This window comes from Oncorhynchus gorbuscha, linkage group LG19 (genome assembly GCF_021184085.1).
Source record: "Oncorhynchus gorbuscha isolate QuinsamMale2020 ecotype Even-year linkage group LG19, OgorEven_v1.0, whole genome shotgun sequence".
Lineage (NCBI taxonomy): Eukaryota > Metazoa > Chordata > Actinopteri > Salmoniformes > Salmonidae > Oncorhynchus > Oncorhynchus gorbuscha.
In genome coordinates this window covers 64670579-64691039 of record NC_060191.1, presented here as the reverse complement: position 1 = coordinate 64691039, position 20461 = coordinate 64670579, and the positions used below count along the sequence as shown (strand labels likewise).

Here is a 20461-nt window from a genome sequence, read left to right as displayed (position 1 = left end):
AGTTATGTATAGGGGGACAGGAGAGAGATGTGTGTAGTGGTAGGGCAGGCAGAGAGAGAGTTATGTATAGGGGGACAGGAGAGAGATGTGTGTAGTGGTAGGGCAGGCAGAGAGAGAGTTATGTATAGGGGGACAGGAGAGAGATGTGTGTAGTGGTAGGGCAGGCAGAGAGAGAGTTATGTATAGGGGGACAGGAGAGAGATGTGTGTAGTGGTAGGGCAGGCAGAGAGAGAGTTATGTATAGGGGGACAGGAGAGAGATGTGTGTAGTGGTAGGGCAGGCAGAGAGAGAGTTATGTATAGGGGGACAGGAGAGAGATGTGTGTAGTGGTAGGGCAGGCAGAGAGAGAGTTATGTATAGGGGGACAGGAGAGAGATGTGTGTAGTGGTAGGGCAGGCAGAGAGAGAGTTATGTAAGGGGGACAGGAGAGAGATGTGTGTAGTGGTAGGGCAGGCAGAGAGGAGTTATGTATAGGGGGACAGGAGAGAAATGTGTCGTGGTAGGGCAGGCAGAGAAGAGTTATGTATAGAGGGACAGGAGAGAGATGTGTCAGTGGAGGGCAGGCAGAGAGAGAGTTATGTATAGGGGGACAGGAGAGAGATGTGTGTAGTGGTAGGGAAGGCAGAGAGAGAGTTATGTATAGGGGGACAGGAGAGAGATGATTGAATGGTAGGGCAGGCAGAGAGAGTTATGTATAGGGGGACAGGAGAGAGATGTGTGTAGTGGTAGGGCAGGCAGAATTAGAGTTATGTATAGGGGGACAGGAGAGAGATGTGTCTTGGTAGGGCAGGCAGAGAGAGAGTTATGTATAGGGGGACAGGAGAGAGATGTGTGTAGTGGTAGGGCAGGCAGAGAGAAGTTATGTATAGGGGGACAGGAGAGAAATGTGTGTAGTGGTAGGGCAGGCAGAGAGAGAGTTATGTATTACAGGAGGCTAGATGTGTGTAGTGGTAGGGCAGGCAGAGAGAGAGTTATGTATAGGGGGACAGGAGAGAGATGTGTGTAGTGGTAGGGCAGGCAGAGAGAGATTATGTATAGGGGGACAGGAGAGAGATGTGTGTAGTGGTAGGGCAGGCAGAGAGAGAGTTATGTATAGGGGGACAGGAGAGAGATGTGTGTAGTGGTAGGGCAGGCAGAGAGAGAGTTATGTATAGGGGGACAGGAGAGAGATGTGTGTAGTGGTAGGGCAGGCAGAGAGAGAGTTATGTATAGGGGGACAGGAGAGAAATGTGTGTAGTGGTAGGGCAGGCAGAGAGAGAGTTATGTATAGGGGGACAGGAGAGAAATGTGTGTAGTGGTAGGGCAGGCAGAGAAGAGTTATGTATAGGGGGACAGGAGAGAAATGTGTGTAGTGGTAGGGCAGGCAGAGAGAGTTATGTATAGGGGGACAGGAGAGAGATGTGTGTAGTGGTAGGGCAGGCAGAGAGAGAGTTATGTATAGGGGGACAGGAGAGATGTGTGTAGTGGTAGGGCAGGCAGAGAGAGAGTTATGTATAGGGGGACAGGAGAGAGATGTGTGTAGTGGTAGGGCAGGCAGAGAGAGAGTTATGTATAGGGGGACAGGAGAGAGATGTGTGTGTGGTAGGGCAGGCAGAGAGAGAGTTATGTATAGGGGGACAGGAGAGAGATGTGTGTAGTGGTAGGGCAGGCAGAGAGAGAGTTATGTATAGGGGGACAGGAGAGAGATGTTCCCTGTAGTGGTAGGGCAGGCAGAGAGAGAGTTATGTATAGGGGGACAGGAGAGAGATGTGTGTTTGGTAGGGCAGGCAGAGAGAGAGTTATGTATAGGGGGACAGGAGAGAGATGTGTGTAGTGGTAGGGCAGGCAGAGAGAGAGTTATGTATAGGGGGACAGGAGAGAAATGTGTGTAGTGGTAGGGCAGGCAGAGAGAGAGTTATGTATAGGGGGACAGGAGAGATGTGTGTAGTGGTAGGGCAGGCAGAGAGAGAGTTATGTATAGGGGGACAGGAGAGAAATGTGTGTGAGTGGTAGGGCAGGCAGAGAGAGAGTTATGTATAGGGGGACAGGAGAGAGATGTGTGTAGTGGTAGGGCAGGCAGAGAGAGTTATGTATAGGGGACAGGAGAGAGATGTGTGTAGTGGTAGGGCAGGCAGAGAGAGAGTTATGTATAGGGGGACAGGAGAGAAATGTGTGTAGTGGTAGGGCAGGCAGAGAGAGAGTTATGTATAGGGGGACAGGAGAGAAATGTGTTCTGTGGTAGGGCAGGCAGAGAGAGGAGAGGTTAGGAAGAGGGGAGCAGGGGTGCGTGTCAGAGCTAGCTTGACTGGCAGAAGGAACCCTGACGTTGGAGGAGTGGTAGGACCTTCGTTGCCAAAACAGCAGTGGCCACCCCCAGATTGTCACGGACTGTCAAGCTACAGGACAATTTAGGAAATTACACATGCAGGCTGCCCGTGGGAATGAGACAGTAATTGCTTTTGACTTCTGAATAAAATATGATTGAATGTGGGATTTAAAGAAATGAGAAAAAAAGCTTGCGTGTGTGTGTCTGTCCATTTGTTCATGGCTGTCTCAGAGCTGCATTTTACTATGAATCCCCTCCAACCCAGGACAGATCTGTCTTGTCATGAATTAAATATGGGGGTTTGATCTTGTGCCTCCCTTAGAGGGGACAGGAAGGAGGCTCTCACTAGTCTTTAGGGTCCCTGAATCAAACAGCCTCAGTATCAAACATCCTCACACACACTACCGGATGTCCTGTCTGTCACTCACTGGCTAGGGGACTACAAACTTTAAATATGCATCACTTGTTGGCCCCCAATCCAACCCAACCTCATCACATCATACTTGACCTGCCATCACAGCTTGCTTTACAAGGCTACATTTCTCTGTGTTTGTGTGCGTGCTGCATAGGTGAGAGATTGAGGGGGATCGAGGGAGACAAGGGGAGCGTGATAAAGGAAGCGATAGATAGATAGAGAGGCAAGGTGTGAGAGCAGCAATAGAGAACAGCCTGTAAGTCATCAAACACTGAGTGACTGCTCTCCTTTAATGCACTGAGAGAGAGAGAGAGAGAGAGAGGAGAGAAGAGAGAGAGAGAGAGAGAGAGAGAGAGAGAGAGAGAGAGAGAGAGAGAGAGAGAGAGAGAGAGAGAGAGAGAGAGAGAGAGAGAGGGGTGCTCTGTATCAGACCCAACGTTATGGAATGCAGCAAGCTATCTAAGTTGAGGAGAGCCAAACAGGAAGGCTGTAAATCTATAGCCATCTGTAGCATTCCAGGCTGTGTGTATCTTTGACAAATACACTCTCCCAAAAAAGGGATTACATGGAGAAATGATCCAAACAGGAAGAGGTTCACCCTGACTGGAATCAGCTGGGTTGTCACTGGAAATACTTACACAGGAATCAGAATAAAAGCCTGTCAGTGGTTTCATATAATGATGTATTATGAAACCGTGTCATATGGTCTTGTTGAAGGCATTGTGATTATGCAGTTTAACAAATCTCTCTTTCATCTGTTGGCTATTCCCTCTGCTGGCTATTCCCTCTGCTGGCTGTTCACTCTGCTGGCTATTCCCTCTGCTGGCTATTCCATCTGCTGGCTATTCCCTCTGCTGGCTATTCCCTCTGCTGGCTGTTCCCTCTGCTGGCTGTTCCCTCTGCTGGCTATTCCCTCTGCTGGCTCCCCATACCAAATATTAACAAAGTTACAGATGCCACTACTGCTTTGAGAACACTCATACAACAGTCGGAAACCTATTTGTAAGTGACCTGTAACAACAGTCTGGTCTAGTCTGTCAGAGATATAGTCTGTGTTCGGTAGTTAGCTAGTACCTCTATTCTCTTTCATTTCATTTGAACATTGTACCTTGAGCTGACAAGGTACAAATCTGTCGTTCTGCCCCTGAACAGGCAGTTAACCCACTGTTCCTAGGCTGTCATTGAAAATAAGAATTTGTTCGCAACTGACTTGCCTAGTAAAATGAAAATGAAAATTAGATGAGAATCTTTTGTCATGAAACCAAATGTCTTATAGGAAGGAATCTTGAAGTGTGAAAATGATCTTGATTGGAAGATCAACAGTAAAAGTGTTTTTGATAATGAGGGAGTAATGCCTAATTGGGGAAATCACACGGTTATTTAAGTGGTTAATAGACCTTTACTGACGACCAGAAGACAGAAAAGACATCCTGTTCTGTATATGTCAGTGAGTATCCTGGAACACAATGCAGTGTGTCCCAACCAATCACTCCTCTAGCTGTTTATTACTGTAGGACAGAGAGGATGTGTCTCTGGGATTTGCCAAGAGTTCTAAAGTTTGGCGAGGACACGTTTGTTTATGTTGCATTAGAACACATTAAGATGGCCCGGAAACTGAGAGAGTGGAATGAGACATCCCACATGTGAGATCTCCCTGCTGGCTCCTTGAGTATATTTTGTCGATCAATTGTTTAATTGGCTTCTACAGGGTTCAGTTGAGTAATGAAGGTGGTGAGTGGTGGGATAGAGTGAGGGAGTGAGGACTGTAGTGTTGGGTGGTGGGTGAGAGAGGGGGTAAGGGCTCTGTCCTCCCCCCGAGGGACCCATGAGAGAGTTAGCCTTTAGCTGTTAGCTGTTAGCTGGGTTCTGTCCATTTATTTAATTATATTATCATCACAAGGTTTTATCTGTGTCTTTATCTGTGTAGCCTAGCTACATTATGTCTAACTAACTCTCCTGATGCCATTGTCACCGAGACACTGCTGCTGTTTGTGAACACTGACAACCGTCATTCATTCAGCTCCAGCCTCAATGAATGGCCTTGAGTGGTTACCATGGTGTCCAATACCATGGCGATCAATGGAAGGAACACGCTGCATGGAAGCTCTACACACTCTTAGAAAAAAAGGTGCTATCTAGAACCTAAAAGTTTTTTTGGGCTGTCCCCATAGAGAACCCACCCTTTGAAGAACCCTTTTTGGTTCCAAGTAGAACCCCTTCAGTTCCAGGTAGAATATTTGTGGGTTCCATGTAGAACCATTTCCACAGAGGGTTCTACAGGGAACCCAAAATAGTTATTTCTACCTGGAACCAAAAAGTGTTCTACATGGAAGGGTTCTCCTATGGGACCTTCCAAAGAACCCCTTTGGAACCCTTTTTTCTAAGATTGTAGGACACGCCCATTTAGATTTGTCCTTGTGATGCCTGACGGTACCTTTGCTTCAATGCTTTACCTCTGTGTAACTCTGAGTTCTAACCCTAGTGTTTCTGCCCTTTGACCCCAGCTGCACCCCAGTTTATCATCAGGCCGCGGGACCAGATCGTGGCCCAGGGTCGCACCGCCACCTTCCCCTGTGAGACCAAGGGCAACCCCCAGCCTGCAGTCTTCTGGCAGAAGGAGGGTAGCCAGGTAAGAAGAGCATATAAACACCTCTTAATGACCCATAGCAGAGCCAGGAGCCTTTCCTGAACACCCAACCTGACCAGGAAAAACATGGTCAGGAAAACAGCTTGGTCCAGTCTTCTACCACTGGACCTATACTGTAAGGACCTGTAAAACAGCTTGGTCCAGTCTTCTACCACTGGACCTATACTGTAAGGACCTGTAAAACAGCTTGGTCCAGTCTTCTACCACTGGACCTATACTGTAAGGACCTGTAAAAAGCTTGGTCCAGTCTTCTACCACTGGACCTATACTGTAAGGACCTGTAAAACAGCTTGGTCCAGTCTTCTACCACTGGACCTATACTGTAAGGACCTGTAAAACAGCTTGGTCCAGTCTTCTACCACTGGACCTATACTGTAAGGACCTGTAAAACAGCTTGGTCCAGTCTTCTACCACTGGACCTATACTGTAAGGACCTGTAAGGACCTGTAAAACAGCTTGGTCCAGTCTTCTACCACTGGACCTATGCTGTAAGGACCTGTAAAACAGCTTGGTCCAGTCTTCTACCACTGGACCTATACTGTAAGGACCTGTAAAACAGCTTGGTCCAGTCTTCTACCACTGGACCTATACTGTAAGGACCAGCTTGTCCAAACTGGACAGCTTGGTCCAGTCTTCTACCACTGGACCTATGCTGTAAGGACCTGTAAAACAGCTTGGTCCAGTCTTCTACCACTGGACCTATACTGTAAGGACCTGTAAAACAGCTTGGTCCAGTCTTCTACCACTGGACCTATACTGTAAGGACCTGTAAAACAGCTTGGTCCAGTCTTCTACCACTGGACCTATACTGTAAGGACCTGTAAAACAGCTTGGTCCAGTCTTCTACCACTGGACCTATACTGTAAGGACCTGTAAAACAGCTTGGTCCAGTCTTCTACCACTGGACCTATACTGTAAGGACCTGTAAAACAGCTTGGTCCAGTCTTCTACCACTGGACCTATACTGTAAGGACCTGTAAAACAGCTTGGTCCAGTCTTCTACCACTGGACCTATACTGTAAGGACCTGTAAAACAGCTTGGTCCAGTCTTCTACCACTGGACCTATACTGTAAGGACCTGTAAAACAGCTTGGTCCAGTCTTCTACCACTGGACCTATGCTGTAAGGACCTGTAAAACAGCTTGGTCCAGTCTTCTACCACTGGACCTATACTGTAAGGACCTGTAAAACAGCTTGGTCCAGTCTTCTACCACTGGACCTATACTGTAAGGACCTGTAAAACAGCTTGGTCCAGTCTTCTACCACTGGACCTATACTGTAAGGACCTGTAAAACAGCTTGGTCCAGTCTTCTACCACTGGACCTATACTGTAAGGACCTGTAAAACAGCTTGGTCCAGTCTTCTACCACTGGACCTATACTGTAAGGACCTGTAAAACAGCTTGGTCCAGTCTTCTACCACTGGACCTATACTGTAAGGACCTGTAAAACAGCTTGGTCCAGTCTTCTACCACTGGACCTATACTGTAAGGACCTGTAAAACAGCTTGGTCCAGTCTTCTACCACTGGACCTATACTGTAAGGACCTGTAAAACAGCTTGGTCCAGTCTTCTACCACTGGACCTATACTGTAAGGACCTGTAAAACAGCTTGGTCCAGTCTTCTACCACTGGACCTATACTGTAAGGACCTGTAAAACAGCTTGGTCCAGTCTTCTACCACTGGACCTATGCTGTAAGGACCTGTAAAACAGCTTGGTCCAGTCTTCTACCACTGGACCTATACTGTAAGGACCTGTAAAACAGCTTGGTCCAGTCTTCTACCACTGGACCTATACTGTAAGGACCTGTAAAACAGCTTGGTCCAGTCTTCTACCACTGGACCTATACTGTAAGGACCTGTAAAACAGCTTGGTCCAGTCTTCTACCACTGGACCTATACTGTAAGGACCTGTAAAACAGCTTGGTCCAGTCTTCTACCACTGGACCTATACTGTAAGGACCTGTAAAACAGCTTGGTCCAGTCTTCTACCACTGGACCTATACTGTAAGGACCTGTAAAACAGCTTGGTCCAGTCTTCTACCACTGGACCTATGCTGTAAGGACCTGTAAAACAGCTTGGTCCAGTCTTCTACCACTGGACCTATGCTGTAAGGACCTGTAAAACAGCTTGGTCCAGTCTTCTACCACTGGACCTATGCTGTAAGGACCTGTAAAACAGCTTGGTCCAGTCTTCTACCACTGGACCTATACTGTAAGGACCTGTAAAACAGCTTGGTCCAGTCTTCTACCACTGGACCTATACTGTAAGGACCTGTAAAACAGCTTGGTCCAGTCTTCTACCACTGGACCTATACTGTAAGGACCTGTAAAACAGCTTGGTCCAGTCTTCTACCACTGGACCTATACTGTAAGGACCTGTAAAACAGCTTGGTCCAGTCTTCTACCACTGGACCTATACTGTAAGGACCTGTAAAACAGCTTGGTCCAGTCTTCTACCACTGGACCTATACTGTAAGGACCTGTAAAACAGCTTGGTCCAGTCTTCTACCACTGGACCTATGCTGTAAGGACCTGTAAAACAGCTTGGTCCAGTCTTCTACCACTGGACCTATACTGTAAGGACCTGTAAAACAGCTTGGTCCAGTCTTCTACCACTGGACCTATACTGTAAGGACCTGTAAAACAGCTTGGTCCAGTCTTCTACCACTGGACCTATACTGTAAGGACCTGTAAAACAGCTTGGTCCAGTCTTCTACCACTGGACCTATACTGTAAGGACCTGTAAAACAGCTTGGTCCAGTCTTCTACCACTGGACCTATACTGTAAGGACCTGTAAAACAGCTTGGTCCAGTCTTCTACCACTGGACCTATACTGTAAGGACCTGTAAAACAGCTTGGTCCAGTCTTCTACCACTGGACCTATGCTGTAAGGACCTGTAAAACAGCTTGGTCCAGTCTTCTACCACTGGACCTATACTGTAAGGACCTGTAAAACAGCTTGGTCCAGTCTTCTACCACTGGACCTATACTGTAAGGACCTGTAAAACAGCTTGGTCCAGTCTTCTACCACTGGACCTATACTGTAAGGACCTGTAAAACAGCTTGGTCCAGTCTTCTACCACTGGACCTATACTGTAAGGACCTGTAAAACAGCTTGGTCCAGTCTTCTACCACTGGACCTATACTGTAAGGACCTGTAAAACAGCTTGGTCCAGTCTTCTACCACTGGACCTATACTGTAAGGACCTGTAAAACAGCTTGGTCCAGTCTTCTACCACTGGACCTATACTGTAAGGACCTGTAAAACAGCTTGGTCCAGTCTTCTACCACTGGACCTATACTGTAAGGACCTGTAAAACAGCTTGGTCCAGTCTTCTACCACTGGACCTATACTGTAAGGACCTGTAAAACAGCTTGGTCCAGTCTTCTACCACTGGACCTATACTGTAAGGACCTGTAAAACAGCTTGGTCCAGTCTTCTACCACTGGACCTATGCTGTAAGGACCTGTAAAACAGCTTGGTCCAGTCTTCTACCACTGGACCTATACTGTAAGGACCTGTAAAACAGCTTGGTCCAGTCTTCTACCACTGGACCTATGCTGTAAGGACCTGTAAAACAGCTTGGTCCAGTCTTCTACCACTGGACCTATGCTGTAAGGACCTGTAAAACAGCTTGGTCCAGTCTTCTACCACTGGACCTATACTGTAAGGACCTGTAAAACAGCTTGGTCCAGTCTTCTACCACTGGACCTATACTGTAAGGACCTGTAAAACAGCTTGGTCCAGTCTTCTACCACTGGACCTATACTGTAAGGACCTGTAAAACAGCTTGGTCCAGTCTTCTACCACTGGACCTATGCTGTAGTCTTCTAGGACCTGTAAAACAGCTTGGTCCAGTCTTCTACCACTGGACCTATGCTGTAAGGACCTGTAAAACAGCTTGGTCCAGTCTTCTACCACTGGACCTATACTGTAAGGACCTGTAAAACCTGTAAAACAGCTTGGTCCAGTCTTCTACCACTGGACCTATGCTGTAAGGACCTGTAAAACAGCTTGGTCCAGTCTTCTACCACTGGACCTATGCTGTAAGGACCTGTAAAACAGCTTGGTCCAGTCTTCTACCACTGGACCTATGCTGTAAGGACCTGTAAAACAGCTTGGTCCAGTCTTCTACCACTGGACCTATACTGTAAGGACCTGTAAAACAGCTTGGTCCAGTCTTCTACCACTGGACCTATACTGTAAGGACCTGTAAAACAGCTTGGTCCAGTCTTCTACCACTGGACCTATACTGTAAGGACCTGTAAAACAGCTTGGTCCAGTCTTCTACCACTGGACCTATGCTGTAAGGACCTGTAAAACAGCTTGGTCCAGTCTTCTACCACTGGACCTATACTGTAAGGACCTGTAAAACAGCTTGGTCCAGTCTTCTACCACTGGACCTATACTGTAAGGACCTGTAAAACAGCTTGGTCCAGTCTTCTACCACTGGACCTATACTGTAAGGACCTGTAAAACAGCTTGGTCCAGTCTTCTACCACTGGACCTATACTGTAAGGACCTGTAAAACAGCTTGGTCCAGTCTTCTACCACTGGACCTATACTGTAAGGACCTGTAAAACAGCTTGGTCCAGTCTTCTACCACTGGACCTATACTGTAAGGACCTGTAAAACAGCTTGGTCCAGTCTTCTACCACTGGACCTATACTGTAAGGACCTGTAAAACAGCTTGGTCCAGTCTTCTACCACTGGACCTATACTGTAAGGACCTGTAAAACAGCTTGGTCCAGTCTTCTACCACTGGACCTATACTGTAAGGACCTGTAAAACAGCTTGGTCCAGTCTTCTACCACTGGACCTATACTGTAAGGACCTGTAAAACAGCTTGGTCCAGTCTTCTACCACTGGACCTATACTGTAAGGACCTGTAAAACAGCTTGGTCCAGTCTTCTACCACTGGACCTATACTGTAAGGACCTGTAAAACAGCTTGGTCCAGTCTTCTACCACTGGACCTATACTGTAAGGACCTGTAAAACAGCTTGGTCCAGTCTTCTACCACTGGACCTATACTGTAAGGACCTGTAAAACAGCTTGGTCCAGTCTTCTACCACTGGACCTATACTGTAAGGACCTGTAAAACAGCTTGGTCCAGTCTTCTACCACTGGACCTATACTGTAAGGACCTGTAAAACAGCTTGGTCCAGTCTTCTACCACTGGACCTATACTGTAAGGACCTGTAAAACAGCTTGGTCCAGTCTTCTACCACTGGACCTATACTGTAAGGACCTGTAAAACAGCTTGGTCCAGTCTTCTACCACTGGACCTATACTGTAAGGACCTGTAAAACAGCTTGGTCCAGTCTTCTACCACTGGACCTATACTGTAAGGACCTGTAAAACAGCTTGGTCCAGTCTTCTACCACTGGACCTATACTGTAAGGACCTGTAAAACAGCTTGGTCCAGTCTTCTACCACTGGACCTATACTGTAAGGACCTGTAAAACAGCTTGGTCCAGTCTTCTACCACTGGACCTATACTGTAAGGACCTGTAAAACAGCTTGGTCCAGTCTTCTACCACTGGACCTATACTGTAAGGACCTGTAAAACAGCTTGGTCCAGTCTTCTACCACTGGACCTATGCTGTAAGGACCTGTAAAACAGCTTGGTCCAGTCTTCTACCACTGGACCTATACTGTAAGGACCTGTAAAACAGCTTGGTCCAGTCTTCTACCACTGGACCTATACTGTAAGGACCTGTAAAACAGCTTGGTCCAGTCTTCTACCACTGACCTATACTGTAAGGACCTTGGTCCAAAACAGCTTGGGTCCAGTCTTCTACCACTGGACCTATACTGTAAGGACCTGTAAAACAGCTTGGTCCAGTCTTCTACCACTGGACCTATACTGTAAGGACCTGTAAAACAGCTTGGTCCAGTCTTCTACCACTGGACCTATACTGTAAGGACCTGTAAAACAGCTTGGTCCAGTCTTCTACCACTGGACCTATACTGTAAGGACCTGTAAAACAGCTTGGTCCAGTCTTCTACCACTGGAACTATACTGTAAGGACCTGTAAAACAGCTTGGTCCAGTCTTCTACCACTGGACCTATACTGTAAGGACCTGTAAAACAGCTTGGTCCAGTCTTCTACCACTGGACCTATACTGTAAGGACCTGTAAAACAGCTTGGTCCAGTCTTCATATCTCTGCATTTACAATACTATCCAGTGTTTTTTCATCCAGTGTGTGTCCACCATGCTTTATTTATGACTAACAGTTATTACTGTGTTACTGTACTGTCTAGTGTTATCAGCACACACACCACTTAGATTGGATAGTAACTATGTTGTTGGCTGTGTGGGGACGACCCTGCTTTGTCTATGATGTCAGTCTGTGTGACACTCAGCTCCCCAGTTCTCCCTCAGTGACACACACAAACACACACACGCAACACACACAAACGCACACAAACGCACACACACACACACACACACACACACACACACACACACACACACACACACACACACACACACACACACACACACACACACACACACACACACACACACACACACACACACACACACACACACACACACACACACACACACACACACACACACACAGAAATATACGCTATCTCCCATCAGTATCTCTGGCACACACAAACACCACACCAGATACACCTTTGTGTGGCTAGTGAGGAGGTAACCAGTTCCCATGACACCGTGCTGCTAACAGTGATACTATGCCTCACACAGAGCAGAGCAGATAGCCCTTCACATAGTTGAAGGTCCTCACAGTCCACACAATAACAACATCAATAATTAGGAGCCTGCCAGGACCTGTAGATAAACCGGAGATATGATTTGGTTCTGGCTGAGAGTCACACACACACACACACATACACACACACACCCTGAGCCTGGGGCCAGACAATTACAGCATAGTGCCACTCAGAGATTGGGATGGGGTGAAATGTACATTTGCATGCAACACACACACACTGTATACTTCCACTCACACCGATGCTGAACACATTCTCACATCAAAATAAGTGATGAATCCTATCTGACTCACTGCAACAGAGCAAACTGAACATGAACATATAAAGACCAACATTCATTTACACCAGTATCCTCTCAGTAAATAGACCCCCATGTTCTGTGACTGCACCCCAATCACAACACTAGTTTCCCTCTCTTTGCCTCTTGGTTTATTGATGCTTCATACCTTCTCTATCCCCATCGTCACCTCTCACTAAATACCTCAGCCAATCAGATGTTTTCTGTATGATTCAGACCTGCAACACCCCCTCCTTCTTCCTCTGCTATGGACTCATTCAATAGAACCTGAAGTTCTATGGGATGTGCTGTGGGCCGGGGCTGTGGGCTGGGGGCTGTGGGCTGGGGGCTGTGGGCTGGGGGCCGGGGCTGTAGGCTGTGGGCCGGGGCTGTGGGCCGGGGCTGTGGGCTGGGGCTGTGGGCTGGGGGCTGTGGGCTGGGGGCTGTGGGCTGGGGGCTGTGGGCTGGGGGCCGGGGATGTGGGCTGTGGGCCGGGGCTGTGGGCCGGGGCTGTGGGCTGGGGCTGTGGGCTGGGGGCCGGAGCTGTGGGCTGTGGGCCGGGTCTGTGGGCTGGGGGCTGTGGACCGGGGCTGTGGGCCGGGGCTGGGGGCCAGGGGCTGTGGACCGGGGCTGTGGGCTGGGGGCTGTGGACCGGGGCTGTGTGGACCGGGGCTGGGGTGGGGTCTGGGGGCCGGGGCTGTGGGCCAGGGGCTGGGGGCCAGGGGCTGGGGGCCGGGGCTGGGGGCCAGGGGCTGTGGACCGGGGCTGTGGGCTGGGGGCTGTGGACCGGGGCTGTGGGCTGGGGGCTGTGGACCGGGGCTGTGGACCGGGGCTGTGGACCGAGGCTGTGGACCGGGGCTGGGGGCCAGGGGCTGAGGAGGTAGCCGGGGGAGACTCTGTGTAAACAAAGCAGCCCCATAGCAATTATGAGAAGCAAAGCAGAATGAAACAAGAGTAGACAGAGAGGCTCAGACTGTGTTCCCTCCAGCTCTCTGGAGCCTCTGACATGGCTGGCTGGGAGAATACATGCCATCCATTATGTGTAACCAAGCTATCAGATGTGATAGTTGTGTGTAATTCCTTAACCAGGTAATGGATGGAATGGCTCTGTTAACTGGCCGTGTGTATGTCTAAACCAGAGTGATGGCGCTATGTGAGTTTGTGTCAGTTGGATGTGTTCCTGGCTGTAATGAGTCCATGTCCATCTACTAATTGGCCTGCTTCCTCTCTTCCTGCAGAACCTGCTGTTTCCCAACCAGCCCCAGCAGCCCAACAGTCGCTTCTCTGTGTCCTCCAGTGGAGACCTGACCATCTCGGCCGTGCAGCGGGCAGACGCAGGCTACTACATCTGTCAGGCCTTGACCGTGGCTGGCAGCATCCTCGCCAAGGCCCAACTAGAGGTCACAGATGGTGAGGCCTGCCGCATACCCACCCCGATGCCAACGTGCTAGAGCACCACTCGTTAATGCAGCATGCATACACACTCTGCTATGCTATCAACACACACACACACACACACACACACACACACACACACACACACACACACACACACACACACACACACACACACACACACACACACACACACACACACACACACACACACACACACACACACACACACACACACACACACACAGACACACACACACATACTCGTGCAGACACATAATTCACACAGACACACATAGCCTTCACTGTACACTAAATAGTTAATGTACACACATGAATGAGCAGTAAGAGAAGTGTTCTTTAATTTGTAGTGAATTAATCAGAGCACATGCCCGTGGATTTTGGCCTTAAGTACTGGGGGAAACGTATTGTAAAAGGAGGAGTATTTTGCCATGTACAGGAATTAAATTCAGCTTTTTTTGTCTGAGAAATATCTAGAAATGATACTTCCCCATAAATGTGCCTTTTTTTGTCACGACACAATTGAATGAAATACTTGTTCAAGTTTAGCCGGAGAGGGAATAAAGCATTGCCCTTGAGTCTCTCAGTAGAATGATCATCAGCATCTGGTTGAGGGAGGCAGTGAGTCAAGGACTGAGTGATTGAGTGAGTGAGTGACAACAGTTAGCATGTCTCCAGGATGACTTATGAGGGCCTGCTCAGTCCCACTGCCTCTAGTCTGTTCTGCTGTGGAGATGGGTAAATAGATTGACGAGCTTTCAGATGCCCTGTGAAGGATCAGCCTGGGGAAAAATGTAAATACACCATTTTTTAAGTGAAGGGAATTCTTTATTCAAAATAAAATTAGAATTAAACGTTCATCCATGTTTGTCAAAAGTCAAATTTTGAAGTTGTTCCAAACATTACATTTCAAAATGCTTCATGTCAAGTTTAGGCATTAACTCTAAATTCTTAAGGTTAGCCATTAACTCTGAATGGTTCAGGTTAGGGTTAAGGTTAGCCATTAACTCTGAATGGTTCAGGTTAGGGTTAAGGTTAGCCATTAACTCTGAATGGTTCAGGTTAGGTTAAGGTTAAGGTTAGCCATTAACTCTGAATGGTTCAGGTTAGGGTTAAGGTTAGCCATTAACTCTGAATGGTTCAGGTTAGGGTTAAGGTTAGCCATTAACTCTGAATGGTTCAGGTTAGGGTTAAGGTTAGCCATTAACTCTGAATGGTTCAGGTTAGGGTTAAGGTTAGCCATTAACACTGAATGGTTCAGGTTAGGGTTAAGGTTAGACATTAACTCTGAATGGTTCAGGTTAGGGTTAAGGTTAGCCATTAACTCTGAATGGTTCAGGTTAGGGTTAAGGTTAGCCATTAACTCTGAATGGTTCAGGTTAGGGTTAAGGTTAGCCATTAACTCTGAATGGTTCAGGTTAGGGTTAAGGTTAGCCATTAACTCTGAATGGTTCAGGTTAGGGTTAAGGTTAGCCATTAACTCTGAATGGTTCAGGTTAGGGTTAAGGTTAGCCATTAACTCTGAATGGTTCAGGTTAGGGTTAAGGTTAGCCATTAACTCTGAATGGTTCAGGTTAGGGTTGAGGTTAGCCATTAACTCTGAATGGTTCAGGTAAGGGTTGAGGTTAGCCATTAACTCTGAATGGTTCAGGTAAGGGTTGAGGTTAGCCATTAACTCTGAATGGTTCAGGTTAGGGTTAAGGTTAGCCATTAACTCTGAATGGTTCAGGTTAGGGTTAAGGTTAGCCATTAACTCTGAATGGTTCAGGTTAGGGTTAAGGTTAGCCATTAACTCTGAATGGTTCAGGTTAGGGTTAAGGTTAGCCATTAACTCTGAATGGTTCAGGTTAGGGTTAAGGTTAGCCATTAACTCTGAATGGTTCAGGTTAGGGTTAAGGTTAGCCATTAACTCTGAATGGTTCAGGTTAGGGTTAAGGTTAGCCATTAACTCTGAATGGTTCAGGTTAGGGTTAAGGTTAGCCATTAACTCTGAATGGTTCAGGTTAGGGTTAAGGTTAGCCATTAACTCTGAATGGTTCAGGTTAGGGTTAAGGTTAGACATGAACACTGAATGGTTCAGGTTAGGGTTAAGGTTAGCCATTCATTCTGAATGGTTCAGGTAAGGGTTAAGGTTAGCCATTAACTCTGAATGGTTCAGGTTAGGGTTAAGGTTAGCCATTAACTCTGAATGGTTCAGGTTAGGGTTAAGGTTAGCCATTAACTCTGAATGGTTCAGGTTAGGGTTAAGGTTAGCCATTAACTCTGAATGGTTCAGGTTAGGGTTAAGGTTAGCCATTAACTCTGAATGGTTCAGGTTAGGGTTAAGGTTAGCCATTAACTCTGAATGGTTCAGGTTAGGGTTAAGGTTAGCCATTAATTCTGAATGGTTCAGGTTAGGGTTAAGGGCCATTAAGGTTAGCCATTAACTCTGAATGGTTCAGGTTAGGGTTAAGGTTAGCCATTCATTCTGAATGGTTCAGGTAAGGGTTAAGGTTAGCCATTAACTCTGAATGGTTCAGGTTAGGGTTAAGGTTAGCCATTAACTCTGAATGGTTCAGGTTAGGGTTAAGGTTAGCCATTAACTCTGAATGGTTCAGGTTAGGGTTAAGGTTAGCCATTAACTCTGAATGGTTCAGGTTAGGGTTAAGGTTAGCCATTCATTCTGAATGGTTCAGGTTAGGTTAAGGTTAGCCATTAACTCTAAATGGTTCAGGTTAGGGTTAAGGTTAGCCATTCATTCTGAATGGTTCAGGTTAGGGTTAAGGTTAGCCATTCATTCTGAATGGTTCAGGTAAGGGTTAGGTTAGCCATTAACTCTGAATGGTTCAGGTTAGGGTTAAGGTTAGCCATTCATTCTGAATGGTTCAGGTAAGGGTTAGGTTAGCCATTAACTCTGAATGGTTCAGGTTAGGGTTAAGGTTAGCCATTAACTCTGAATGGTTCAGGTTAGGGTTAAGGTTAGCCATTAACTCTGAATGGTTCAGGTTAGGGTTAAGGTTAGCCATTCATTCTGAATGGTTCAGGTAAGGGTTAAGGTTAGCCATTAACTCTGAATGGTTCAGGTTAGGGTTAAGGTTAGCCATTCAACTCTGAATGGTTCAGGTTAGGGTTAAGAATTCATTCTGAATGGTTCAGGTAAGGGTTAAGGTTAGCCATTAACTCTGAATGGTTCAGGTTAGGGTTAAGGTTAGCCATTAACTCTGAATGGTTCAGGTTAGGGTTAAGGTTAGCCATTAACTCTGAATGGTTCAGGTTAGGGTTAAGGTTAGCCATTAACTCTGAATGGTTCAGGTTAGGGTTAAGGTTAGCCATTAACTCTGAATGGTTCAGGTTAGGGTTAAGGTTTAGGGTACGCTTAAATAAAAATAGCAAAACAACTTTTTATTGCTGGATTCGAACATGCAACCTTTTGAATCAGAGGCAGATTCTTCCACCCGTCTACCATCCACGTCCACAATGCCCTAGCAAAACCCAAACCTACTTGAAGGTAACAGAGCTGTTGCCCCCGACGTCCTCAGACATGGATGGATGTCCAATACTGACTTGTATCACGGTAACCTGCCTTAAAATACCAAGGGTTTTAGATGTCATAACCTCAAGACACCTTGTTCCATTGTCTAAGATTTACAGTGTCTGAACTGTCTGTTCAGGGGTCTATGGCTGCGTGCACCAACACATACTGTATTCTAAGCGTGTGTGGTGCGTTAATTGTAGTGCGTGTGTGTCTGTCTTTCTATTCCTGTGTGTAAGTCGTATCAGGTAACGCAGCTTATGGCTGGACTGTGTAAGATGAGGAACGTGTGAGGGAGCTGGGTGTTAGGAAGGCTGAGGAGGAGGAGAGGAGGAGAGGAGGGCTGGCTGGGGCAAGGTCATGGTCACACCTTGCTGCTGGGAGCAGGTGATTTAGTGTCCTGAGGGGCCAACAGAGCTCGCTGGGTTCAAGGAGACATGTAATGAGAAATTCCTGATGCAAACAGTCAAGGCCCTAGCCCCCCCCCCCACACACCTCCATCCATCACGCCATCCATCCACCACCCTCGTCATCCCCTCCCTGCTGGACCAAACCAAGCCAAACTCACCCGGGGTTTTATCATACTTCCTGTCATAATATCCTAACATGTAATGCTGTGGAGTCATTACTCAGAGCTGAGGGAATCATTAAGACACATAACAGAACCCTTCCAGGTGTGTTTCAGTGTCTAAGATTCATGCCAAGTGATAACAATGACAAGCAGTTAACTCCCTCAGTGAGTTCATTGGGAAGTTAGATCCAACAGTGAGACCTTAGACAGACAGGTAGTGCTGTTTTTAACTCTATCTGCGGGTTAGGCACACGGTAATCCTGGTTGATGTATTTAACCTCCAGATTTTCTGATAAAAGCATTCCATTGTGGTGGTTGTATTATTATCACTGAATAGATTCAATGATGAATTCATCAGGGCCCATATGGTGTAGATTCACCTCCTATCCATTTTTCTGTCAGCTAAAGCCATGGTTCTGCCATACCAAGGCAAGTATGTGTCTTCCTTCCATCCTACTGACTTCCCTGCTGGAGATTGAAAGATTGTAAAGAGAGAGAGAGAGAGACAGAGAGAGAGAGAGAGAGAGAGAGAGAGAGAGAGAGAGAGAGAGAGAGAGACAGACAGACAGACAGACAGACAGACAGACAGACAGACAGACAGACAGACAGACAGACAGACAGACAGACAGACAGACAGACAGACAGACAGACAGACAGACAGACAGACAGACAGACAGACAGACAGAGAGAGAGCGAGACAGAGAGAGAGAAAGAGAGGACAGACAGACAGAAGAAAGATAATGTGTTGAAAGGTTAGTGATGTTGACTGTCTAATTGGCCCCTGCAGGTCTGACATCATTAATCCTTCCTGTTAATTAATGTGTGATGCCAGGGGACTCCACATTATTCACCACAGCTGACACAGAAACTGCCAGGGCACAGTAACTGTAACTCACAGATACAGCACCTCTGACATATACACTATTTCACAGTAGAACCCACAGGCATTCTCCAACACATTACAAATGTATATTATCATTCAAACAGCATTTAACATTAGCATTGAAATGAAGAAAGCATTGTATTTTCCTCACAGTGGTTTTTGCAGTACTGACTCATGTGGATCATTTAGGTGGGGTGCTACTCTCTGGGGAGTGGCGGTGCTTTCTGTTCTGGGTGCCAGTGGGGGCCTCTGATAGTGTTCCCCACTGAACATGATGGAGTATTTATCTGAACCACCCGGAGTCAACAGGCCCTTGTCACCGTACGCCCTCACAGACTCCTGGGTGTGAATGTAAGGGTTGTCTGCTGCTGCCAGATTATTTTCCTTCTGTTGAACTCCGGCTCAAATGAAGATCCTACCTCTGCATATTGAATGTTTCATCTCCATCGTAGTCCTTTTAATATTGTAATGGCTTGTGTAGCTCTTCTGACCAACTCTCTCTGTCTCTCATCTTGTCCCAGTGCTGACAGACAGGCCACCGCCCATCATCCGTCGGGGACCGTCCAATCAGACACTGAGGGTGGACAGCGTGGCCCTTCTGAAGTGCCAGGCGTCAGGAGACCCCATCCCCTCTATCAGCTGGCTGAAGGACGGGGTCAGTCTGCTGGGGAAGGATCCCCGCATGTCCCTCCAGGACCTGGGCAGCCTCCAGATGAGGAGCCTCAGGGTGAGAACCACAGGAGCCCACTCATAAAGACAACTACACGTACACTAGTAATGGGGTTTATGTGATGAGGGTGTAAATATGCTAAATACTGTTGTGGTAACCTTGTCTGCAGCGCTCGTTCTCCACCCCTCTGTTTCCATCCATTCCCCTTAATGGATCTCTGTCTGAGACTCTGTCTCCTCTCTCTCCCCTCTGTGTGTGTCATGAGGCTGTGTCTCACTGTATTCTATACTATCTACTATATCTTAGTCTATGCCGCTCTGAAATTGCTCATCTATATATTTATATATTCTTATTCCATTCCTTTACTTATTTGTGTGTTTTAGGTATTTGTTGTGAAATTGCTAAATACTGTATTACTTGTTAGATGTTACTGCACTGTCGGAACTAGAAAAACAAGCATTTCACAATAACATCTGCTAAACATGTGTTTGTGAACAATAACATCTGCTAAACATGTGTTTGTGACCAATAACATCTGCTAAACATGTGTTTGTGACCAATAACATCTTCTAAACATGTGTTTGTGACCAATAACATCTTCTAAATATGTGTTTGTGACCAATAACATCTGCTAAACATGTGTTTGTGACCAATAACATCTTCTAAACATGTGTTTGTGACCATTAACATCTGCTAAACATGTGTTTGTGACCAATAACATCTTCTAAACATGTGTGTGTGACCAATAACATCTTCTAAACATGTGTTTGTGACCAATAACATCTGCTAAACATGTGTTTGTGACCAATAACATCTTCTAAACATGTGTTTGTGACCAATAACATCTTTTAAACATGTGTTTGTGACCAATAACATCTGCTAAACATGTGTTTGTGACCAATAACATCTTCTAAACATGTGTTTGTGACCAATAACATCTTCTAAACATGTGTTTGTGACCAATAACATCTTCTAAACATGTGTTTGTGACCAATAACATCTTCTAAA

General features: G+C 46.6%; 1 protein-coding gene across 13 annotated transcripts in view; it reads left to right on the top strand.

Moving 5' to 3' along the window:
* LOC124005506 (roundabout homolog 2-like) overlaps positions 1–20461 on the top strand; it is an 832377-nt gene that overhangs the window by 703695 nt on the left and 108221 nt on the right. For all 13 annotated transcript variants that reach the window (XM_046314843.1, XM_046314840.1, XM_046314832.1 and 10 more), the window contains 3 exons: positions 5225–5349; positions 13641–13812; positions 19305–19510. In XM_046314843.1, the coding sequence (XP_046170799.1) occupies positions 5225–5349; positions 13641–13812; positions 19305–19510 (503 nt within the window). The remainder of the gene's footprint in view (positions 1–5224; positions 5350–13640; positions 13813–19304; positions 19511–20461) is intronic.